The sequence below is a fragment of the Crocodylus siamensis genome, chromosome 1, assembly GCF_052110815.1.
Source record: "Crocodylus siamensis isolate JL-2025a chromosome 1, ASM5211081v1, whole genome shotgun sequence".
NCBI classification, from domain to species: domain Eukaryota; kingdom Metazoa; phylum Chordata; order Crocodylia; family Crocodylidae; genus Crocodylus; species Crocodylus siamensis.
Window position 1 is genome coordinate 427,003,374 of NC_143395.1, and position 23,379 is coordinate 427,026,752.

Here is a 23,379-nt window from a genome sequence, read left to right on the forward strand (position 1 = left end):
GGCTGACGTGCTGGGCGGGAAGGCACGCATGCGTGCCCACGAATGGGTGTGCACATGCAGGTCTGAGCCCGTGCAAGCAGGACTGGACGCCGCTCTCCAGCTGCTGCAGGACCCACCCCGGGTCCCAGCGGGCGGAGCCCAGCAGGACGGGGCACGGGCCCCCCCAGCCCAGCGCAGCCGGGCCCTGCAGCGGCGGGGGGCGGGGGGCGGGGCGCGTGACGACGTCATGACGCGGGCGGCGGGGCGTCGAGGCCTCGCGTGCGCGGCACCCCGGCGCCCCCGGGCGGGCGGGCGGCTCCAGCCAGCGGCCCGCCCCCGCTCCCGGGCACTGGGAAGAGCCGGGGGCTGGGGGTGGCACGGGGGGAGGCACGGCTTCTCCTCGGGGCAGTGGGGGGTCCCCGTGGGGGCGGTCCCCGTGGGGGTGGACGGGGGGCAGAGGGGGGAAGCTCCCCGTGGCGGGGCACTGTGGGGGAGCCGGGGGCGGTCCCCGTGGGGGGCGGTCCCCGTGGGGGAGCCGGGGGGGTGGTCCCCATGGGAGGCGAGGGGGGCAGTGACGGCGTGGTCCCCGTGGGGGGGTGGGGGGTCCCAAGGCCCCTCCCCGGCCTTTGTGCAGCCTCCCCGGTCTCCATGGCGACGCCAGGCCGGGCAGGTGCAGGGGGCGGGGCCGGGCTCTCCGGGCCCCGCCCCGCCCCGCCGGCCCCCGCCCCGCCGGCCCCAGCGCGGCCGCGGATTGGGCGCGGCGGCCGGCGGCCCCGCCCCGCGCCCCGCCCCGCCCCGCCGGCCGGCCGCGCGGTGCAGAGCGGGGCGGCGCGGCGCGGAGCGGAGCGGGGCCGCCGGCGGGTGAGCGGGGCGCGGGGCCGGGCGGGGGGGCCCCTCGTGCCGTGTCCGCCCGTCGCGGGCCGCGCCCGCCCCGCGCCGCTGCCCAGCGCCTGAGCGGGCCGGGGGCCGCGCCGGGGGCGGGCACGGAGCAGGGCGGGGGGCTGGGGGCCCGGCGCCGCCGCCGCCGCCTGCTCTTTGTCCGGGCGTCGCGGTCCCGTCGCCATCGCCGCCCGCGCCGCCGGGCCCCCCGCGCATCGCCCGCCGGGCGCGCGAGCAGCCGGGCGTGGCGCCGCCGCCGCCGCAAGATGGACGCCCCCCCCCCCCCCCGCCCCGCCCGCCGCCGCATCCGGACGCCTCCGCAACAAAGGCCGGGCCCGACCTGCGACCCCGCGGCGGAGACCCCCGCGCGGGGCCGGGCAGCGGCAGGTGTCGCGGGCGGGCGCTGCGGCGGCGCCGGGGGCCGTGGCGGGAGCGGGGCGCGCGGCGCCGTGTGCGGGCTCGGCCGCCCCGCGCTCTCCGCGCCCCATTGTCCTGCGCGAACAATGGCCCGGAGCCTGGGCCGCGCGGGGCGGGAGCCGCCTGCCTCGGGCGCGGCCGGCTTGGCGCAGGGGTGCGGGCGCGAGCCGCGCGGCCACGAGCGGCTCCCTCCCCGGGCGCTCCCTTCCTCCCGGCGGCTGCCGCGCCGCTGGCCGCGCCGGGGCGCAGGATTTGGCGCTGGGCTGGGCTCCCGGACGGCCAGAGCCGTGGGGACGGGGACGGCAGGCTTTGTCTGAGCCGTGCGTGGCCAGCTGCTGCCGCAGGCGCCGTTCTCGGCCGGGGGCTTCACCGAGCCCTTTCGGAGGGAGGTGCCCGAGGGCAGGCTGCGGCACGGCGGCGCGGCAGGGAAGGCTCCTCCAGTCGCTTTCTGCAGCCAGGGGCCTTGTGCAGCCCCAGCGATGCTTCCTCCCAGGCTGCTGAGAGCCGTCCTCTGCTCCCCTCTGCCCCAAGGCATCAGCTGGCTGCAGAGGCGCGCTGGGCAGGGTGCCCCGTGCCGTGAAGGGGGAGCAAGGGTTTGAGCCCGCAGCCCCCACCTCGTGGCTGCTCGGCTCCAGCAAGACCCTTCCTGCAGGCTGCTCGGGAGGGGACCGGCAGCCCCTGCCCGTGGGCTGTCACCCACCGACCCGTCCCTGCCCGGCCTCCTCGCAGAGCCCGGGGGCGACGTCACCGCCGCAGAACGAGCCTCTCGCGCCCCTCCTGCTCCCTCGGCGAGCCCTGGCCCCGGAGAGGACTCCCACAGCAGCCGGGCTGGCCAGGCCCCGGGGTCGCAGCCGGTGCAGCCCCTGGCAAGCGCCTGTCCAGCCGGCCGGCGATGGAGACCCCGCAGCCGCTCCACGCGCCCCGCCCTTGGGAAGCTCTCCCCCTTGCGTCTCCCGCGGTGCCGTTCCGGCCCGCGTCTCCTAGGCCGGTGCCCCGTGGATGCAGAGCAGCTGGTCGCCCCCTTCTCCCTAAGCCCGCTCCGGGCGGCTGCGGCTTGTTACCAGATGCCCGCTCCATCGTCTCTTCTCCAGGCAGATTCCCCCCAGTGCCTCCAGCCTTCCCTTACGCCGGGTTTCCCAGGCCTAGTCATTGTCTCTGCTGGAGTCAAGCGTGCTCGGCTTGTGGTCCACTGTGGTTTTTTCCTGCGTGACAGCCTGGCCAGGGCCTGCTGTCCCTGTTATCACAGAAATCCCGGAGTGGGGCTGGGAGGCAGGTCCAACAGCCGCACCCAGTCCAAGCCCTGCCTGAGGCAGGATACAGGAACGAAGTGCTGGTGCAAGTGAAGGTCCTGTCCTCGGTACCAGGCTTCGCACCTGACCTCACTGATCTCTTCCTCTATTCAGACCATTTTTACCCATTTATCAGGGTTGGTTTGATCCCAACCCTGTACTCCGAGGCGGCTTCCCCCACCCGCTTGGTGTCATCTGCATACGTACAAAGCATGCACTGATTTATGCGCTCCGAGTCAGTGATGTCGTCGTCAGCCATCCTGCGATTCGAGGACGGTCTCTACCGCGGCCCGCTGGGGTCTTCAGGCGCCTGGGCCAGTCCTCGAGCCATAGACCCATCTGCAGAAGTGGCAGGTTGTTCCCCAGGGGGGAGCAGGCTGCAGGCTGGGACACTCTCTCCCCCGCTTTGCCTTGAAATGGGCGACTGCGTGGTTGTGGCTGCGGTGTCATTGAAGACGGCTCCCCTTGGCTTTCGGAGTTGGCGTTCATTTTCTTGAGGACACCTTGCAGAGCTTCCTCTGGCCTCAGCGAGACCTCGGGTCACCACTAAGCTGGGAGCAGAGCACTTGTTTTGGGAGTTGAGAGGGGCATCCACGCAGTGAAGATGGTGCCTGAGGGCTGCTAGACCCAGCTTCAGCAATGATGCTGGTGTTTGTGCAGTGAGCTTCCCAATAGGTGCGGAGGATTTTCCAGAGGTGTCTCTGGTGAAACCTCTCCAGGCTCTTGAGATGGCAGCAGTGGGTCACCCATGCTTCGCATCCGTAGAGGAGTGGGGATGACGACGGCATGGTAGACACCGATCTCGGTTTCTTTCTGGAAGGCTGGAAAGGACCTCCGCCGGTCGTCTAGTCCACCTCAATAAAGATGTGCCAAAGCAATTTCACCAGATGCTGTGCTGGATCTCCATCCATGTTCACTCTCCGAGAGACATGGCTGCTGAGGTAGGGAAAGTGCTCATCCGTCTCCGGGGTCTCTCCCTCCCTGGCAGTTTGAGGATGGGCGTCACATTCGTGGCCTGGGGCAGGCTGATGGCGCACGTCGGGAATGACATAAAACGAGATGGCCCAGGCCAGGACCCCACTGGATACCTCGTCCCACCGGGATGTTGAGCCACGGGTGATGGGTCCCGGAGCATCGCACTCGGCCCAGCCATGCACCCGCCTTACGGTGCTGTGGTCTAGGCTGGGTTTCATGGGAGACAGTGTCAGATGCTTTGCTGCAGTCCAGGTACGTCACGTCAGCTCTTCTCCATCCCTATCGTGGAAGGAAATGTGGTGGGTCAGGCAGGACCTGCTCTTGGCACATCCACGCCGGCTGTTCCTCGTCTCCACGTTCTCCTCCGGGCATCTATAAATAGAGTCCTTGCTGACCTGCTCCAGTATCTCTCCGGGTATCGAGACCAGCCTGCTGGTCCGTATTCCCCGCACCCTCTTCTTCTGAAGGTGGGCACATTATTTGCCCTTCCATCTGTGCAAGGTCCCGGGGGGGGGAGCCAGCAGCTCAGCCAGTGCCGCAGGCCCTCCCGTGACGGCTCCATGGTGCACCTTGCCCAGCCCGCGGACTTGAAAACATCCAGCCTGTCTGCGTGCCCTGCCTTGCACTTCTGAGAGCTGGCCTATTTTGGGAAGACAGAAGTCAAAATGGCATTAAACGTGTCAGCCGTCCCAGCTCCCTCCACTGCTGGTCTCCCCACCCCCTCCTGGGAACGAGCTGTGTGTGGGGTCACAGTCCTGCACGTGAAGCCGGCTGCGTCGGCTTACCAGCACCCTCCAGCGTCCGGCTGCGTGCGCCCAGGTACTCAGCCTTCCCTACGTGACGTGACTCTGGTTCTGTATTTAAGGCTCTTTATGCAATGAATGGCATCTGGAAAGAAAACCACGTGTGCACCAGCGGGCGAGGCACCGGGCCCTGAGCCAGCGACAGGCTGTGCCATCAGGCGACGGCGGCTTCTGCAGGCTCGCGGACCACGAGCAAACCTCCCTGCTCAGCAGCTGCATCGTGCCCGGCTCCCCCGCCCAGGAGGGGAAAGCTCAGCTGAGAAGGGGCTTCGTGGCATCCTAGAGCCGTGGGGAGCTGCAGAGGTCACGCGCGTGGCCCATGCCGGAGAGGAGAGGGCGTCACAGCACCGGCCTCCGAATCGCTGGCTCACGGGGGGGGACGGGGCAGCACGGCACGGCTTGCAGGGGTCGTGCTGCCCAGAAGTGTTGCCTCGCTGCTCGGGGTCCGGGCAGGGGCTTCGAGCTCACATGAAGACCAGTGAGCTGAGCCCAGTGCCCGCCTGCGGCCGAATCCACGTGGCGCTCATCTCCCCGTGGCTGCCTCTGTCTTCCTTGGGTGCTCGGACTTTGTGGTGTGCAAGGGCCGTTCCTCGTGTCTCGTCTTAGCCGGTGTGCCCGTGGTCGTGCAGCATGCCAGGATGGTGCAACGGCTGGCGCTTGCATTTCCAGCCCTGGACACATTCCCTGCATGGCCTCGGTGCTTTGCAGCACTGTCATGCTGACCAAGGCGGTTGTGGGCCAGGTCTTGCTGGGCCTCTGCTGCCTGGGTTGATGCATCAGTTGCAGCTCCATACCCAGCTTGGTTAGGAGAGAGGGTTAAAGCTGCCAGGATGGGTTTTGGGGGGTCACAGACAGGGCAGCTGTGGCTGGGCAGCAATGGGGGGTGATGGGTGCATCCTGCTGGCTGTCCCCAAGCTGCAGGACACCATGGAGGTGTCGGGGGTCTCCCAGGCCTGCGGGCTGCTGCATGGGGCTGGGAGGGGATTGCTCTCTCCCCCTTCCTGTTGCTACAGGGGTCGGGGCGGGGGGGGCGTTCTGTCTCTCTGAGGCGCTGGGTGTTGTTGCAGCCGGGGCTGGGGCTGGGGCTGGGCTGGGCCAACGCTCCTGCTGGCGCCAACCCCGCAGGGTCCCGGCTGGAGGGTCTTGCCCCTGCGCTCAGGCTCAGCCCCGCGCTGCACTGGGGGCAGGAAGGGATTTTTTTCCCCCTGCTCAGATGGGTCTGGACTGGTGGGTTTTGCCTTCCTCTGCGGCAGAGACATGGCCTCAGCCTGGGCTCTGCAGCCTTCCTGACCCGCCCCAGGAGCAGCAGGACTGACGGCCCCCGGCTTTACCTGGAGCTGGGCTGCGGCACCAGGGGACCTTGGGCACTGGGTCTCATCACTGGTTTATTACATAGCTCTAGGACCAAGTCAGACCAGGACGGACCTGGGAGGGCTTGGACGCGGCTGGAGCAGGGACTGGGCGATCTGGGAGCCTGCAGGGCCCAGCCGTGCTGCGATTCCTCACCCAGCACTTTTCAGGTAGACCTGAACAGATGCCCTGCCCTGCCCTGCCCGGAGCTGCTGTGCCGGGCTCCAGGCTCACCTGCAAGGTGGGGGTCCAGCAGCACTGACCTGGGACCGAGGCAGGACCGGCTGCCTGCAGATGCCCCTCCGTAGCCAGGACGGGCAGGGAGCTCCTCGCCCCCCTCCTCCCAGCCTCAGCCGCCGCAGCTGTCGGGAAGCCCTGCAAAGCAGCTGGCCAGGCCCGTGAGGTTGGACAGCTGGGAGGGGGGGCTGTGCATGCTGCTGGGGGGTGCACGAACCAGCGTCTCGGGTGGAGGGGGGTCGCACGACGCTGACCTGGGCAGGGGGATCCACGTGTGGGCGCCTGGGCACCTGTGCAAGGTGTGGGGAAGAAGAAACAGGGCTGCTCCATCGTCCTGGAGGACGAGCGGGGTCTGCTTGGAGGGGGGAGCGCAGTGCCTGTCCAGCTCTGTTATGCCTAGGCCTGGAGGGCGGTGTGGGGGGTGGGGGTCCAACCTAGGTCCCAGGTCTTTCCACCGTGGCATTGGCAGAGAGGGTCTGCGGTCATCTGGCGGCAGCCCTGGTCCCTCTGGGGTCTGCCCTGCAGCCGCCCCCTCTCCCCTGCCGGCTGGGTCGTGGGTGATGTCACGGGTGGCGCGTTGTGTCGTCATGGCAGGGCGGGGGCGGGGGGGCAGGCGGCGTCCCCCAGCTCAGCGCTGGCATCACGGGGCTCGGCAATGGTAGGCGCGGCTGGGGCTGGGTTAGGCCCGTCTCCGCCCAGGCACACGGTGCCTGCGACACACTCAGCTGTTGGGGGCCGGCCCGGGTGTGCCCCGTTGCCCTCGGCTCCGTCCTGCCCCTGCCCAGGCTGCTCTGGGGCAGGGCGTTGCCGGCGTGACCTTGAACTTGTCCCTGGAAAGCATGGGGCCGACCCGGGAGCTCGAGGAGCTGCAGACACCTGAGCCCCCTGCTCTGTGCTCCTGGGACCGGTCTCACCGGCGCGCAGCTGCATCCCCTGCCCTGAGCCCTCCGGGGAGCAGCGTGGCCCCCCTGCCCCGAGCAGCACGTGGCCCAGCCTGCTGCGGGCTGAATAATGCATGGCTCCATCCCGCGCCAGCCGCTGGCGCATCAATAATTCAGCGCTCTCAGGCATGCGGCACGGCGGTGCTCCCCCGCAGCAGCATGCGTGCCGGCCGGGGGGGCCCTGTCCCCTCCACGCTGCAGCTGCAGCAGGGCCTGGGCATGCTCCTGTAGCCAACTCTGACCTGTTCGGGGTTGTGGGGCTGGGAGCAGGTGCACTGGAGCATCACGGGATGCTCCCCACCTCGGGGGGGGCTACAGCTGGGGGTGGGCGTCTTCCAGACCAGAGGGGCTGAGTCGGGGGGCTGCCATTCCTGGGAAGGGGGGAGCCAGGCCGGTCACCTGGCAGCTGCTGCATGGAGCAAAGCAGCTGCGGGAGGACTTGCGGAGCTGGGACCCCCGGGGCAGGGAGTAGAGCCCAGGGGCTGCCGGCAGGGCCCAGGAGTCGAGGCCACTCCAGCCCCAGCTTTGCAGCTCTTCGGGGGGCCTATATGGACCCCAGCCTCTGCCTGTCTCTGTCCTGGGGGCCGACCACAGGACCCCGCTGAGGCTCTGCTCGGAGGCTGCGAGAGCCGCGTGGCTCCTGATGCCACGGCTGGGAGAGGGACGCCAGCGCCTCCGTCTCGTGTGCTGCCTGACTGCACGTGTCCCCTTGCCTGGTGCCTCGTGTCCTCACGTGTGCGCCGCCATCCTGAGCCCACCGGCCCGTCTGCATATCTGAGCTGGGCCTGGGTTTGGGTCACCCCTGCCCGGCTGCAGACTGCCTGCAGCGCTGCGAGCCGGCGGGAAGCCTGGAGCAGGCGCCGGCTGCGTCGTGCTGCGGACCGAGTTGGCTCCGGAGCAACAGGCCCCGTGTATGCTGAGCTGTGCAAAGGCACAGGGGGCCGTGGCCCTCGAAGGGGAGTCCTGTCTCTTGCGGCAGGGCTCTCCGCCCACCCCTGCCAGCCCGGTCGGCAGCCTTGTGGGCAACGCTCGGCATCGGGCATTCATCTGCCGGCAGCGTGGATGGTCCCCTCCGGCGCGGGGCCGGGACGTGGCCGCCTGGAGGGGAGCCGGGGCTGGGAGCCCGAACCCAGGCCCACGCAGCCCTCGGTAGCAACCGGGCCGTGCCCTGGGGTCTCTGCCGGCACTGCACGGGCCGTGACCCTCCGGCATGCGGAGCTGGCCGAAGTGGCTCTGCCCTGAGCCTGGTGCCTCGAGGGCCGCGGTCACGCCCGCCTCACGGCACCTCCGCTTGCCTTGCAGCAGCTCCCCCCATGCCGCGAGCCTGCCGCAGACCGTGCATCCTGCTCGCAGCCCAGGAGCCGGGGCTGCAGCCTGGTAGCTCGTAGCCGAGCTGCCTGGCCGTGTCCGGCCAGCGCGGCACCTCCCTCTGGAAGCCCACGCCCGGCCCTGGCTGGTCGGTCCAGTGGCTCTCGGAGGCAGAGATGCAGGAGCAGCAGGACAGGTAGGCCGCCCGGGGCAGGGAGCTGGAGCGAGGAAGAGGAAGGAAGGTTTCGGCGCTGCTGCGGCTGTTGCCCCCTCCCCAAGCCCCATGGGAGCCGGGCCTGGGATGTGCCTGAGCCTTCAGCATCTCCTTGCAGCCCAGCACGGCACGGGGCCGGACGTCACGGGATCCTGCAGCGTGGCCTGGCCTGCTGTGGAGCTCTCCTGGGCCTGCCCATGGGCGTGTGGGGCGGGGCCCCGTGGCCCCGGGGTCGAAGGGCACGTCGGGAACGGGAGCTGGGTGCAAGGTCTGGGTCCCGGGCCAGCCTGGCTGGAGGCGTCCTGGTTCTCAGCTCGGCGCTGTGCCCGCGTGGCAGGGCGGTGGTCTTGCTCGGGGAGCCAGGCAGGGCTGCCGGATGGGGGGGGGCTGTGCTTTGTAGCCCCATGGGGAGAGAGAGCGTCTCCCCCCCTCACCGTGTGGCCCCCTCTTGCCCCCACGGGGAGCACAGCCCCTGCATCTGCCCTGCCAGGGCAGGACGGTGCTGCCCGCCTGGTGCGGCGCAGGGGGCCTGGGTGGGTCGGGGCCTGGCACTGGCTCATCTGGGGCAAGAGCAGCTGGGGCCACATTTGCACCGCGGGGCACCGGGAGGGGTTGTACGGGGTGGGGGAGTTCGGAGGTCGTCCAAGTCACGGGGGCCAGCAGGTGCGGGGGGAGCTGTGTGGCGGGGCCAGGGCACCGGGCCAACTGCCCACAAATGGGGCAGGGGCCGCATCCTGCACACGTCTGGCCGGCACCTCCTGGGCTTGCCCCCTTCTGTGTGGGGTGCGTCTCCCTCTGCGGGGCACCCCGTCCCCCGGGCTCGCTCAACGCCAGCGCGAGGGTGCTGGGGCCCTTCCTGATCCAGCCGGGCAGGGGCACCCTGTGGCAGCAGTGCCAGGCCTCCCCGAGAGCCCGGCCCCCCATTGCCCCTGCCAGCCACTGAGTCTGGGGCCGGTGCCCCGTGCGGGCCCCTGTGCTGCGTGGGGGGCCAGCCTGTGCCCAGGAGCAGGGTGCGATGGACTAGGGGCTGGGGCACGGGGTCCCGTCCAGCGCTGGACACTGGTCTGGGATGCTGGGGTCCAGGCAGGGTCAAGGGAGGCGGGGGCGCCCGGTGGGCAGGGTGTGGGGCCCGGGCTCTGATGTGTGTCCCTTTGCCCCGCAGAGCCATGCTGGCCAACGCGGCCACGATGCGGATCCTGGTCCGGGGCGGCAAGGTGGTGAACGACGACTGCACGCTGGAGGCGGACGTGTACATCGAGAACGGCGTCATCCAGCAGGTGGGCCGCGAGCTCATGATCCCCGGCGGCGCCAAGGTCATCGATGCCACGGGCAAGCTGGTCCTGCCCGGTGGCATCGACACCAGCACCCACTTCCACCAGACCTTCATGAACGCCACCTGCGTGGACGACTTCTACCACGGCACCAAGGTACCGCCCTGTCCCGCTCTGCCCGGCCTCGACCTGCTTCTGCCAGTGCCCTCCCCTCGTCACGGCGCTCTGGGGGTGTCTGGGCAGCTGGGCCCCGCTTCCCCGTAGAGATTGCCAGGGCCGCGGGGCTGGCGGGGACCTGTGGGGGTCACAGCCAGTCCGACCCCCTTCCTGAGGCAGGATCCGCCCCAACAAACCCATTATACAACCTCTGAGCAACACGACAGTCACCCCTGACGCCGCCACAGGTATTGCCCCGGCCCTGCCCCCAGGAAAGCATGGGGCCATGGCTGCCAGCGTCCTGCTGCTGCAAAGGTGGGGGTCATGGATGCTGCAGAGAGCCCAGGCCGGGCCCCGCTGCAGAGGAAGGCAAAACCCCCCAGTCTGCACCAGTTTGAGCAGTGGGGAAATCCCTTCCCGCCCCAGTGCAGCGCGGGGCTGAGCCTGAGCGCGGGGGCAAGACCCTCCAGCCAGGACCCTGCGGGGCTGGTGCCAGCAGCAGCTTTGGCCCAGCCCCATCCCCAGCCTGGGCTGCAGCATCCAGAGCCTCTGGGGGGAGGATTAGCCTCCCCCCACCATGTAGAGCAGAAGCAGGGGGAGAACCAGCAAAATGCTCTGCCGCATTGCCTTGTCCCTACGTGCTGCTGCTCTGCTGGGGCTGTGGCCAGGGGCAGCTCTGCCTTGACCCCCGCAGGGCTCCCTCGCCACCCCGCGCTGCCTGCCTGGAGGGGAAAGCATGGCCGACTTGGCCCCCAGGCACTCGTAGGCAGCCCAGGTCCTAGCGCTGCCCCACGGAGAGGCATGGGGTGACTGAGGGGCTGGGGGAGCCCAGTGCCTGGCCAGCTCTGCTCCCCCTGCCAGGGGCATGACTCCCATTCTGGCTGCAGGCCTTGTCCCACCCTTAGGCCACACAAGGGCCTGGCAGCCCCTGGCACGTGCCCCCCAGCACCGGGGCCGCAGAGGAGGCTGGGGCTGGAGATCACCTTCCTGACCCTGGACGACCCGCTGCGTCTGTGGGACGTGGCTGCAGCCTACGGCCCAAGCCCCACAAGCCCCCAGGCTCTTGGGCAAGGAGCCCCCAAGCTCATCCAACCTCCTGGAGCCTGGTGCATGCAGCGCTTGGCCATGGCGTGCCGTCTTGGGGCCGCGTGCCCGCCATGGCCTCGCTGTGCCCGGTGCCGTTGGGCTGCAGCCGGGTCCTGGCCCAGCTCTGGGCTCCATGTCGGGGCGGAGGAGCGGGAGCGGGTCCCAGGCAGGCGACAGGATGTCACCAGGCACAGGCAGGCAGAGGCTAGGAGATGAGTCGACTGGGGTGCAGGGGACCCTGAGCGGGGTGGGGCTGGACATGGGGCAGGGCTGAAGTGATCGTAGGGCGAAGGCCTAGAGGGGGTCTGCGTCCTGGGAGCTTGTGGCAAAGCCCGGGCAGCTGCCTGACATGCACACGCAACACCATGCGTGCACACGTGCCCCACAGGACTTCGCCTTGCACAGGCAGCACAGCTGTGAATGCCCCGGCCTGATGCCAGGGCCCCTGGGGCAGGGGCATCACGTAGGGCGGAGGGCGCAGGAGCTCGTTCCCCTGGGCCCGGGTCCACCGCAGCCGGCCCCTGGCACCGGGCGGGAGGGCACAACCCCCGCCCGCCTGTGCCTGGTGCCGGGAGCTCTCCCCACACAGCACCTATTGTCCCAGCCGCCCCGGGCTCCTCCCTGCTGCGCCGCGTGTGCTGGGGGCGCGGGGCTGGTGCTGAGAGGCCTGGTCCCGGCCTGTTTGGTGAACAAGCCCTGGCCTGAGCCGGGAGTGAGGGGCCAGGCCCTGGGCCCCGGCTGCGCAGGGAGAGGCAGTGCCTCACCCCCAGCAAGGCAGGACAAGAGTGGCTCGTCCCCCTTCTGTCCTCGGCACTGCTGTCCTGCTGTCCGGGAGACGGCCGGTCCTTTACAGCTCGGCCGTTACCTCTGAACCCTAAAGATGGCAGGTCACAAGTTAGCATTCGCTACTTGCCAGTCACTCCCAGCTGATTCTCCCTCGTGGCGCTGCCTCCATGAGTGTCCGCAGCCTTTGCCCTGCCTGGGCACGGCCCCCCAGCCCTGTTCCAGCCCTGCGCTGCACCCCCCGTGCCGTGGCGGCCTCTCCGGAGCCGTTACTTCACCCCCAGAGCCCCAAGCCCTGCTGCGAAGGGGGAGATGCCCACCTTGCTGCTCAGGCTGGGCAGGGCAGGCTGCGGGCTGCACAGTGTCCGGCCCCAGGGGTGCTGGCTACTCCGTGCTGAGGCAGGGGGCATCGCCCCGTGATGCTGGTGTCTCTATCCACAGGCTGCCCTGGTTGGGGGCACGACCATGATCATTGGGCATGTGCTGCCGGACAAGGAGATGTCGCTCGTGGATGCCTACGAGAAGTGCCGGAGCCTGGCTGACCCCAAGGTTTGCTGTGACTACGCCCTGCACGTCGGTATCACCTGGTGGGCGCCCAAGGTGAGTGCTGCTGCAACTGCGCCAGGGCTCGAATGGGCCCAGCGTGGGGTGCCCCGGTGCCAGGGAAGCTTCTCCTTGCCCCCCAGGCCGAGGGCTCCGTGCTGCTCTGTGCTTGGCCCAGTCCTGGGGGTGCAGAGCATCCTTTATGCCCAGCGGCAGTGGCTGAGGGGGAGCAGAAACCAGCCAGAACTGGGGCAGGCCATGCTGAGGCGCGCCGCACGGCGCTGTCCTCCGGCAGGTGAAGGCAGAGATGGAGACGCTGGTGCGGGAGAAGGGGGTGAACTCGTTCCAGATGTTCATGACCTACAAGGACCTCTACATGCTGCGGGACTGCGAGCTTTACCAGGTCTTCCGCGCCTGCCGTGACGTGGGCGCCGTCGCACGTGTCCACGCTGAGAACGGGGAGCTGGTGGCAGAGGTGAGCCCCAACTCCACCTTCTGCCCTGTGCCAGGGTCGACGTGGGGGCCACGGGGGTGCTTAGGGGACATTCCTGCCTGCCCAGCTGCATGCTAATGCAGGGATCCAGGGCCCTCCACGCCCCGCGGGGCCGGGCGGGCAAAGGACTGACCCCAGGCCCTGCTGTGACCTTTTCTCCCCTTCCCAGGGCGCGAAGGAGGCGCTGGACCTGGGCATCACGGGGCCAGAGGGCATCGAGATCAGCCGGCCAGAGGAGGTATGGTGGAGTCCAGCCGCAGGCTCACACACACCAGGGCCCAACTGGGACCTTGCCAGAGATGGGGACGGCTGGACCCCTTCAGCCCCTGCCTGGGGAAGGTCCCAGCCCAGCAAGTTGCTGCTGCAGGGCACAGACTTGGGCAGGGGAACCCGAAGGCAGTTGCGTTGTGGGGCGGGAGGGGTCTAGTGCCCGGCAGCAGCAAGCCCATGCCAGGTTGAGCTGAGTCAGGCCCAGCCATGCTGGGCCACCATCCTCCCCGCTCCAGGGGACCCCACGTCCTCACGGAGCCACGGCTGGGTCCGTCCCAGGCTGCAGAGATGCCTGCATGCCCCGTGGCTCGACTCGGTCCCCACAGCCCCCCCAGCCCCGGGGCACGTGCCCTGCTTCCCCCCTCCACCCCTGGCTGTGTCTGTGCCAGGGCAGGCACCTCCCCTGGAGCCGTGAGGCCCCCCACCTTCCACCAATGCCCCCAGCAGCACGTGCCCCCGCTCTGGTGCTGCCCTGGGGGTATCTGTCCAGAAGGGCCAGTCTGTTAGTCCCACCGCCAGGCCCCGGCTGCAGCATCTGTGCCATGCTCTGGGCCTGTGTGGACAGCTAGGGCCCCAGCCCCTTGCCCCCCAGCCCCCTGGGGGGTAGGGGCCAGCAGGTGCCACGGGGTCACTGCGTTCTCTCTCTGCAGCTGGAGGCTGAGGCCACGCACCGTGTGATCACCATCGCCAACAGGGTGAGTCGCTGCCACACCAGCCCTGGGTCCTGTTCCAGCTGTCTGCCTTCCCCTGGACACCTGGGTTCATGCCCCAGTTCCTGCTGCCCACACTCTCCCCCGCCTGTGGGGTGCAGCACCCCCGCTGCACAGCCAGAGGCTCCAGCCCAGTTGTGTGTGTGGGAGGAAGGATTCCCCATCCCAGACCCCAGTGCTGTGGGCAGCGGGGCAGGAGGAGCAGGTTGTGGGCCAGTCCCAGGCCCCCTGGTTCATCCTGCACCCCAGCTGCGGGGGGAGCTGGGCACAGGCTGGTCCGTGGGGGAGCGGATGCAGCGCTGGGGCTGCAGGGAGGGGGAACCTCTCTGCAAGCGCGAGGCCGCCGTGGGGTGTGTGCAGGTGGCGCTGTCTCCCCAGGCTGGGGGTTTCCCTGTACCGGCCTCCTGGGCCCCCATGGAGCTGGGGGCAGGCGGGTCTCGGGGGAGCACATGCTGGGAATGGAAGTCATGCACCGTGTGCGTGTGTGCAGGTCTGTCTGCGTGTGTGCACGTGTGTCTGTGTGTGTGCAGGTCTGTCCGCGTGTGCACGGTGAGTACCTCTGTTGCGTGCGTTTGCATATGCACTTCTGTGTGTGCACATGCATGTGTGAGCACATCTGTGTCTACGTGTGAGCTCCTGCCCTGGCTGAGACCAGCCCTGCTCCTGGGTGTGGGGTGGGAGGGATGGGATGGGGCAGCTGGGCCGTGGCCTGGGGGGACAGAGGTGGGTGCTGGGCCGGGAGCCCTGCGGCCAGGGCGGCACTGACCCCACCTGTCTCCCCGCAGACCCACTGCCCCGTGTACCTGGTCAACGTGTCCAGCATGTCGGCTGGGGACGTCGTGGCGGCTGCCAAGATGCAAGGTGAGGCCGCGTGGCTGGGGCTCAGACACCCCCGCCCCAGTAAGGCCACGGCCCAGCCCTGGAGCCCCATCCGGGCCTGGGCCTGGGCCTGGGGCTGGACAGCACAGACTGCAGTGCCAGCATGCAGCTCTCTGCCTCCCCTACACCTAGGGACCCCCATCCCCTCCTTGTGTGACAGCTCCTGAAGTACCCCAGCATCCAGCCCTCTCACACGCGGCATAGAGCAAGTGCCTGCATCTGGAAACAGGCCTGGCCCTGCAGTACCCCAGGCTGGCCCCTTCCCCCCACCACAGCCCAGGCGAGGGTCTATGCCCCCAAAGTCCCCCTGCCCCCACAGTGAGGACAGCCCCTTGGCTGTTCAGCACCCCCACCCCCCGCCATGGCAAGTGACTTGGCGAGGCCCCCAGGGATGCCTGGGACTATTTGATGCCTGGGCTGAGCCGTGGGGTTCAGGGACAGGAGGTCCCTCGGTCTCCTCAGCTCAGCCGCAGCTCCCAGAGCCACAGCAGGAGCCCCCAGTGCCCCCCACAGCCCCTTCAGGCGCATGCTGACCCCCCTCAGCCACGGGCAGCGAGGATGGAGGCTTGGCCAAACCTGCGGACCCTTGGGTGGGCACCACGCATGTCTGGGGGCAAGAGGCCCCGTGCCTCAATTTCCCCATCCGGCTGGGGTGACACAGCTGCCCCGGCGAGCTGCATTCAAGGGATCGGCCCAGTCCTGGCCAAGCCAGCCAGCCCCAGGCCGGCCAGTAGTGCGTTAGGAGCTGAACCCACCAGGGCTGGGGGTGGGACACACCCTGGCCCCGAGCAACCCTCTCTCTCCCACTGGCAGGGAAGGTGGTGTATGCCGAGACCACCACAGCCCACGCCACGCTGACGGGCTTGCACTACTACCACCAGGACTGGTCCCATGCCGCGGCCTACGTCACTGTGCCTCCCCTGCGCCTGGACACCAACACCTCCAACTACCTCATGAGCCTGCTCGCCAAGTACGGGCGCCGCGGGGGCCACGGGGGGTTCCCAGGGAGCACTGGCCTCTGGCTCTGGACTGGGGCAGTTCCCAGGGGCTGTGAGTCCTAGAAACCCAAATCCGTGGGGCTGGCAGAGAGCTGCAAAGTCACGTCCAGTCCAAGCCCTGCCGGAGGTAGGATCAGCCCTGTCCAAACCAGCCCAGACAAACCCCGTGTCCAGCCTCGGAGCCACATGACAGAGTCACCCCTGACAGCCCTGGGCATCACCCCTGGCCTTCGGATGCAGGGGGGCTGCAGCCCCCAACGTCCTGCTATTGCCAGGGGGTCATGGACACTCCAGAGACCCCAGGCCGAGGCCGTGCCCCCACTGCAGAGGAAGGCAAAACCCCCCAGTCCAGACCAATCTGATCAGAGGGAAATCCCCTCCTGCCCCAGTGCAGCACGGGGCTGAGCCTGAGTGCGGGGGCAAGATCCTCCAGCCAGGACCCTGCGGGGTTGGTGCCAGCAGGAGCATTGCTGGCTGCTCTGCGGGAGGCTTAAAACCCCCTGACACAAGGAGCAGCAGGAAGGGAAAACAATTCCCTCCTGACCTGTGCGGCAAGCGGAAATCCCCACAGCAGAGCACAGGCATCGCTGCGCCTGGATTATCTTGGCCAGGGGCCACTGGCCCTTGGAAGCCCGTGCCCAGCGGTGCCAGGATCCCTGGGCGAGGTGCTGCCCCCGCCCAGCGCGGGAAGACCCTGCCGTGCTCCCTCGTGGGTGACACCTGCTGCCTTCTCCCCCGACAGCGACACCCTGAACATTGTGGCCTCAGACCACCGGCCGTTCACGACCAAGCAGAAGGCCATGGGCAAGGAGGACTTCACCAAGATCCCTCACGGCGTCAGCGGCGTCCAGGACCGCATGAGCATCATCTGGGAGCGTGGCGTGGTACGTGGTGCTGGCTGGGGGGACAGAGGCACTGTTGCTGTGTCTGTGGGTCCAGAGCCCCCCTGGGAGGCCACATGCCGGCTGGGCAAGGACCCCAGGCTCAGCTTAGCCCCCCGGCTGTGGGTCCTGCCTTGGGTGTCGGCCTCTGGCGTGGGTGGCGCTGCTGGCCACGTGTGGGCATTGGTGCCGCGGGCAGCGTCAGCAGCCCCGTCCCACGTCCAGCTGCACGTCCAGGAGGGGCAGTGGGGTGGGACGGGGACCGTGACCATACGGGGTGGGGGCACCCATGTCTCACCCACTGCACCCACCTGCAGGTTGGGGGCAAGATGGATGAGAACCGCTTTGTGGCTGTGACCAGCTCCAACGCCGCCAAGATCCACAACCTGTACCCGCGCAAGGGCCGCGTCATCCCCGGCGCCGACGCTGACATTGTTGTCTGGGACCCCGAGGCCACCAAGTATGTGCCCCCAATTGCGGCCCCCAGCTCTGAGCCCTTGGGCAGGTGGGGATCCACCTGTGAAGCCCAGAGGCACCCGGCCCAGCTGTGGCCACGTGCCCAGTGCTGGCAGGTCTCCCGTGGGGCTCGGGTCTGCCCACAGCCACCCTTCCCACCGGCTACTTGTCCTCTGCCCCCCAGGACCATCTCAGCTAGCACCCAGGTGCAGGGAGGGGATGTAAACCTGTACGAGAACATGCGGTGCCACGGGGTGCCCCTGGTCACCATCAGCCGCGGGCGCGTGGTCTACGAGAACGGCGTCTTCATGTGTGCCGAGGGCACTGGCAAGTTCTGCCCCCTCCGCTCCTTCCCAGATGCTGTCTACAAGAAGCTCGTGCAGCGGGAGAAGGTAGGAGTGGGCGGCAGGACATGGCAGTGTCATGCATGGCATGTCAGGGTCAGGCGTGGCATGATAGGGCATGACGTGACATGGTGGGGCTTTCCCTGCTTCCTGCGCTCCCGTGGCAGCCCCTTCACTTCTGCAGGCCTGGCCCACGGCCATGTCACCCAGGATCTCTGTGCTGGCAGAAGAGGCTGGGGGGATGGAGGGGCTGCCATGGCTCACCTGCCTCCCTCCCTGCATGGCCATGTGGCCTTGGGCTTGTGCTGGGTGATGGCGGAGACCCACGTGGAGCAGAGCTTCCTGCTCCAGCACCCAGCTCTGGGTTGGGAACTTGAACCCAGGTCCTCAACCATGTGGTCAAACACAGCCACAGGCCACAAGGCCCAAGTCCCATGTCCCCCAGAGTCCACAGGACACTGTGTGGCTGATGCCTCCAGGGCTGACCAGAGTGGGCAGGTGGGGAGGGAGCTGTGGGGCTCCAGCCCCTGCATCTCCTCGGTGCAGTGAGGGGAGCCTGGAGCCGCCATGGCAGAGGGTAAGGGGGCGAGTGGCTGGCATGGGCCAAGGACTGTAGGCTGGACATGGCCATGAGTGGGGCGGGGGGTGGGGGTGGGGCACGGAGGCCCCTCCCTGGGCTCTGACGGCCCCTCTGGTGCTGGCTCTGGGACCTTGGTCACTGGTGCCCGTCTCGGGGAGCAGGTTTGGGGGTCATAGGGACATGCCGTGGGTCACGTGCATCATAAGGGACACATGCCCTGGGCACAGCTGTGGGGGCGGGCGTGCAGTGGGCCCTCCCCCCACCCATCTGGACTCCGGCACTGTGAATTGTACTGCGCCTTGCTGCAACCCGCCGTGCACTGCATTGCACCCTGCGCTGCATCTGTGCTTCAAACTGCACTGCGCCTTGCACTGCGCCATGCTGCAACCCGCCCTGCGCCATAATTGCTTTGTCGTTTGCTCCGCTGCTGCCCCACTGCACCTTCCCAAAGCTCTGCCCTACCCAGCAAACCACCTTGCACGGGGCTACAAGCTGCACTGCGATGCAATGCACCTGGCACTGCGAGCTGCTCTGTGCCTGCTGCATACTGCCCTGTGCTGCACCCCCCAGGGTCTCCCCACGCTATGCCCTGCTCTGCAAACTGCACCACTGCTCCCTGCCCCCCATGCCATGTGGGGCTGGCAGAGCCCTGCTCCCGGGTTGGACTTTACCCGTGCGGGGGGAAGGAAGCGTCTCCATTGGGTGGCTCGGGGCAAAGGGTCACAGTCTGGATGTTCTTCTACCCTCCCCCCCGGGCTCTGGGTCCCTCTCCTGAGCACTGGGGGCAGCAGGATGGGCCTGCCCTCCAGCCTGGCTGCAGGGTGCCCAGCACCTGCTGGGGCAGCAGCCCTCTCATGGGCAGCAGTGTCTCCAGCACAGTGCAACTGGGAGTGAGGGACCCTGCCCCTGCCTGGCATTGCAGCCCCACTAAGTTGCCCCCCACCCACCCTGCGCTGCGCATTGCACCTGCTGCAAACCACCCTGATCTGCACTGCAAGTGACTCTGCGTCCTGCACCTGCTGCAACCCGCCTTGCACCCCATACTGCACCCCCAGGGCCCCTTCCCCGCATGCCCTGTGGTGCTCTGCACTGTGCCGCGCCCTGCTACAGCCTGGCTGCAACTGTGCTGCGCCTCCCCGTGCCTGCCTGGCACTGCAGACCCTCCTGCGCCGTCCTCCCCCTGCACCCTGCATTGCCCATGGCTGCATGCCATCCTGCCAGTGCCTCCCCCCTGCCCCAGTGCCGTGTGGGGAGGCTGTGCCCAGGGCAGGAGCAGCTCCATTCTTGACCCCACCCCAAAGCTGGGGATGAGGCTGGGCTGTGCCGATGCTCCTCCTAACACCAACCCTGCAGGGTCCTGGCTGGAGGGTCTTGCCCCTGCGCTCAGACTCGGCCCCACGCTGCACTGGGGCAGGAAGGGATTCCCCCCCTGCTCAGACTGTCCACACTGTGGGGGTTTGCCTTCCACGCAGTGGGGGGTGCAGCCTGGGCCTTGGCTGTCTGCAGCATCCATGACCCCCCACCCCCGGCAGCTGGAGGACATTGGGGGCCATGGCCCCCCTGTGCCTGGGGCTGTCGGGGTGACTGTGTTGTGTGGCTCCGAGGTCGGACACAGGGTTTGTCTGGGCTGGTTTGGACGGGGCTGATCCTGCCTCAGGCAGGGCTTGGACTACACGTGATCTCTGTGATCCTGGGTGAGAGCTGGGGGGACACTAACCACTGGCTGGTGGCCCCAAGGCCCAGGCTGGTCCTGGCCATGTGGAGCATTGCTCCCTGCCCCAGGGATATGTGAGGGTAGCCCCATCCCAGCGGGATCCAATTACAGCAACCCACTGGGCACCTGACCCTGTCCCCCGTGGTGAGGTGTCCCTGGGGCATGGGGGTTGTGGTCTGGACATCCCCCTCTCACTCCCCCAGGGCTCTCCTGCAAACACTGGGGGTGTTAGGGGATGGGCCTGGCCCTGATGCGGCTGCAGGCTCCCCAGTGCCAGCTGGGGCCAGTATGCAGCAGGTGGGGGCAGCAAGCATGGAGACTGCCCCAGCCCATCTGTGCAGCCCCTCTGCGCCGTCCATTTCCCCACCCCCCATGAGATGCCCTGCGCCTGCACTGCGATTAGCACTGCCCCACTGCACTGTGCCCAGCTGCAAACTGCTGTGAGTGCCCTTGGCAGGGGTGCCCCCCCTGCCCCCCCACTTCCCCCAGATCAGGCCTCTTTCCCCTGCCCCGTTGCCAGCCCCAGGCCAGGTCCGAGGAGAGGGGGTGTAGGGCCCCACTGCCCAGCCCCCGCCGGGCGCTGACGGCTTTCTGTTTCTCTTCCTTTATTAGAGTTTAAAGCTTAAGGGCGTGGACCGCACCCCATACCTGGGGGACGTGGCCGTGGTGATGCATGCTGGGAAAAAAGAGACGGGGACTCCCCTGGCAGACACCCCGACCCGGCCGGCCACGCGACACGGGGGCATGAGGGACCTCCACGAGTCCAGCTTCAGCCTGTCTGGTAAGAGCGGGGCCTGCAGCCATGCCTGCCTGCAGCTCGGGCGCTGGGCCACGTGGCAGGCCACAGCACCCCCAGCCCCTGCTTGGGCCAGGGCAGGCTAGGCAGACACCCCCCTCCCTCCCCTGAGCTGTCCCCACCGGTGTGGACTCGCTGCCCAGCCCTGTCCTGCGTGCTGCCGTGCGGCTCCGTGGGGGAAACTGAGGCCCCTTCGTGCTGCCCTGACGTGGCCCCTCTGTGCAGCAGTGAACCCAGGAGCCCTGGTTCCTGCCCTTCCCCGCGCTCCAGCTCAACAGGTCTGGAGCCGGGGTTGGGGAAGGGGCTAAGGAGAGGGGGAGGGTGGGAAGGGTCTGCAAGGGGCAGGACCTGGGCTGGGATCCTTGGGCCAGCATGGCCTGTGGCTCCAGTGGGGGCTTTGGGTAGCTCTGAGTCTAACAGCTGGCGCCTGGGGTGTGGGTTACATGCGCTCGCTGGCACTATGGGAACCCCCCGGCTCGGGAGGGAAGGGGGTCTGGGCAGAGCCCACGGGGCTAGTGTGTGCTGGGAAGGGGAAGCCAGACCCGGCGGTGGCTCATCAGCTCCATGGGGGCCCCAGGGAGCCACGAGCGCCACATTGCCTGTGCTGTAGGGCTAGTGCCAGGCTGTGGGGATGGCCCAATGGGCACTCCCTGCGATCGCCGGCGCACCCCCGACAGGGGAATGGTTTCTGTAGCCTCCGCCCTGGCTCCATGCCGCCAGGACCCTGCGCGTGGCCTGCCCGTGGCTGGGTCCAAGGTCAGCGTGGGGCAGAGCCGGCTCTGAGGACCCGTCCGCCCATGGCCGCGGTCCCCGGGGGAGATGGGGGGCGCAGGCCGGGCGCTGACGCAGGGCCCGGCCTGGCTGCGCTGAGCCGTGTCCCTCCTGTGTCTCCGCAGGTTCTCAGATCGATGACCACGTTCCAAAGCGAGCGTCGGCCCGGATTCTCGCTCCCCCCGGAGGCCGCTCGAGTGGCATTTGGTAACGCCGGTGACGCGTCTCCCGACTGAGCCGCGGCCCGGCCCCGCGCCCGCCCAGTGTAAGGCCACGCACCAGCCACGGCTCCAGCTCCTTCCTTGCAGGCGGGCGGGCAGGCGTGGGGCCCTGCCCCGTGCTTGGCTGGGGGCTGGGGGCGAACACAGGCCGGCGGGGGCAGGGGGCTCTCCGGGCTGCCCCCTTTTCTGTTTGCACGTTGGGTTTGGATCCGTGACTTTTGACTTGTTTGTGCATCACGTGGAAAATAATCGGAGGTGGTTTGTGTCACTAGTATTAGGGGGGGAAGCGGGAGAAACGCGGGGCCTGGGCAGGCGCTGGTGGGGGCCGAGCCCTGCACCATCTCCCCAGGCAGCAGGCTTTGGCCCATGACACCCAGAAAACAAAGCCCCTGCCCGGGTGCAGCTGAGCCCCCTGTGGCACGTGGGGCCTGGGTTCGAGCCCCAGCAGGTCTAGTGGAGTCGCGGGGCTGGGAGCCCAGACGCCTGGGTTCCCCCCTTGACCTTAGGAGAGGAGGGAGTGGGGTCTGGTGGTCAGAGCCGGGAGCCAGGACGCCCAGGTTCTCTCCCGGCAGCACCCTGCCCCGGGGCGGGGGCTGGGGGCGACGGGGGTGTGGGGACGTGGTGGGAAATGGAGGCAAATGCCCGACCCCCCTCACTTGCTGTGGGAAGGAGCTGGGCTGAGCCCCCAGCAGCCACGGGGTCCTCAGAGCTGCCCTGGAGCAGCCGGCCCCTCGCTCAGCCCACGGGACCGGTGGGCAGGATCCAGCATAGCGAAGCCGGGAACGGGTCCGGCTGCCCCAACCTCCTGCCTGGCCTGAGGGGCAGGGAGGACCTAGGGGCCACAGGGCCTCCATGGCAAGAGCTGGGGGGGTGCAGCCCCACGGCGGGGGCAGGCTGCCCGAGGGCACCCCCAGGAGCTGCTGGGGAGCCCCTAGAGCCTGGGCTGGGCTGTGGGGGTCTCCGGGGCCCCGAGCCAGCCGCGGGGGATGCGAGGCGGCCGAGACTCCCCAGCCTCAGCGTCGGCCACGAAGCCGCCGGCCAAGGTGCTACTCCGTGCTGCTGACAGGCCGCACATCCCCGCCGGCCCGGGCTGGGGCCGGGCCCCGCGTTTCTCCGCTGCGTTCCCTCGGGGTAGCGTGAACTGTGAGCTGTGACTTGTGCACTTTCCCCACTAGTTGGTCCCGTAGGTGTGTGAGCGCCTGGTGGGCGGCAGGTCCCTGGGCCCCTCCTGCCCCCTTCCTCCCCCGGCCCTCGTTAGGACCCCGCAGTGCGTTGTTTGCTCATTAAAGGTCGTTCTCACAGTCCTGCCTCCGCCTCTTTTTGTGTAGCTCCACGGCCCCGGGCCCTGCTCCAGCCCCACGGGGCTCAGGGGTGCCGGGCAGCTCCAGCTGGCCACTGTGGGTCTGGGGGCACCCCCATATCGAGACCTCCGGGTGGGGACGGGTTGTGTCACTAGTGGGCTGCCTGTCACTGCACCCGTGACGGCTCCCCCACCCAGAGGTGCCCGGCACACAGCACCAGAGCCGTGGCTTTTGCTGCCCTGGAGCCGGGCATCCCTTCCAGGCCCCACAGCCGTGCCCCGGCCCTTTCTGGGCATGCATTGCTGGATGCAGCGGGCATTGGATCCGGTGCCAGAGCCGGGACCTGGGGCCAGCCAGGATGCATGGAGGGGCCCAGTGGGTGCCACGAGGATTGGGGTCGGTTGCAGGAGGGGGTGGCGGGCTGGGCTTGCACACGGGAAGAGGCATCGCCTTGCTCCGAGAGCCAGTGCTGGGCAGCAATGGAGGACGGCGACTGGAGCGAAGGGCCCGTGCCCCACGTGGAGCAAGCGGCACTTTTCCAGCAGGAGAGACGGGGGCCTGGCGTGAGGCCCTCGTGCCAGCCTCGGCTCTGGCACCCCCAGGCCCGCGCTCTGGAGCACCCGTCCTCCTGCCCCGCGTCGCAGCCCGGGGCTGCTGCTCTCCAGTACCGCGGCAGAGCTCCCTGCCTGGATCTGGTGCTGGCCCCGGGTCCCCGGCAGCCTCCACAGCCCTTC

At 68.8% G+C, this 23,379-nt stretch overlaps 1 protein-coding gene across 4 annotated transcripts; it reads left to right on the forward strand.

Annotated features, from left to right (window-relative positions):
- Positions 1-768: 768 nt before the first annotated feature.
- Positions 769-22,645, forward strand: DPYSL5 (dihydropyrimidinase like 5). Of its 4 annotated transcripts, none has more exons than XM_090031216.1 (13): positions 769-840; positions 9,555-9,819; positions 12,130-12,288; positions 12,527-12,706; positions 12,894-12,962; positions 13,645-13,689; positions 14,490-14,565; positions 15,397-15,553; positions 16,324-16,465; positions 16,780-16,922; positions 17,103-17,310; positions 20,169-20,337; positions 21,249-22,645. In XM_090031216.1, the coding sequence occupies exons 2-13, from the start codon at positions 9,559-9,561 to the stop codon at positions 21,332-21,334; spliced, it is 1,695 nt and encodes a 564-aa protein (XP_089887342.1). In that variant the 5' UTR covers positions 769-840; positions 9,555-9,558; the 3' UTR covers positions 21,335-22,645. The 4 variants fall into 4 exon arrangements, with proteins under 4 accessions (XP_089887342.1, XP_089887341.1, XP_089887339.1 ...); XM_090031215.1 differs by lacking the exon at positions 769-840 and adding an exon at positions 7,261-8,374; XM_090031213.1 differs by lacking the exon at positions 769-840 and having other exon boundaries at positions 9,088-9,819.
- The last annotated feature ends 734 nt before the right edge of the window (positions 22,646-23,379 follow it).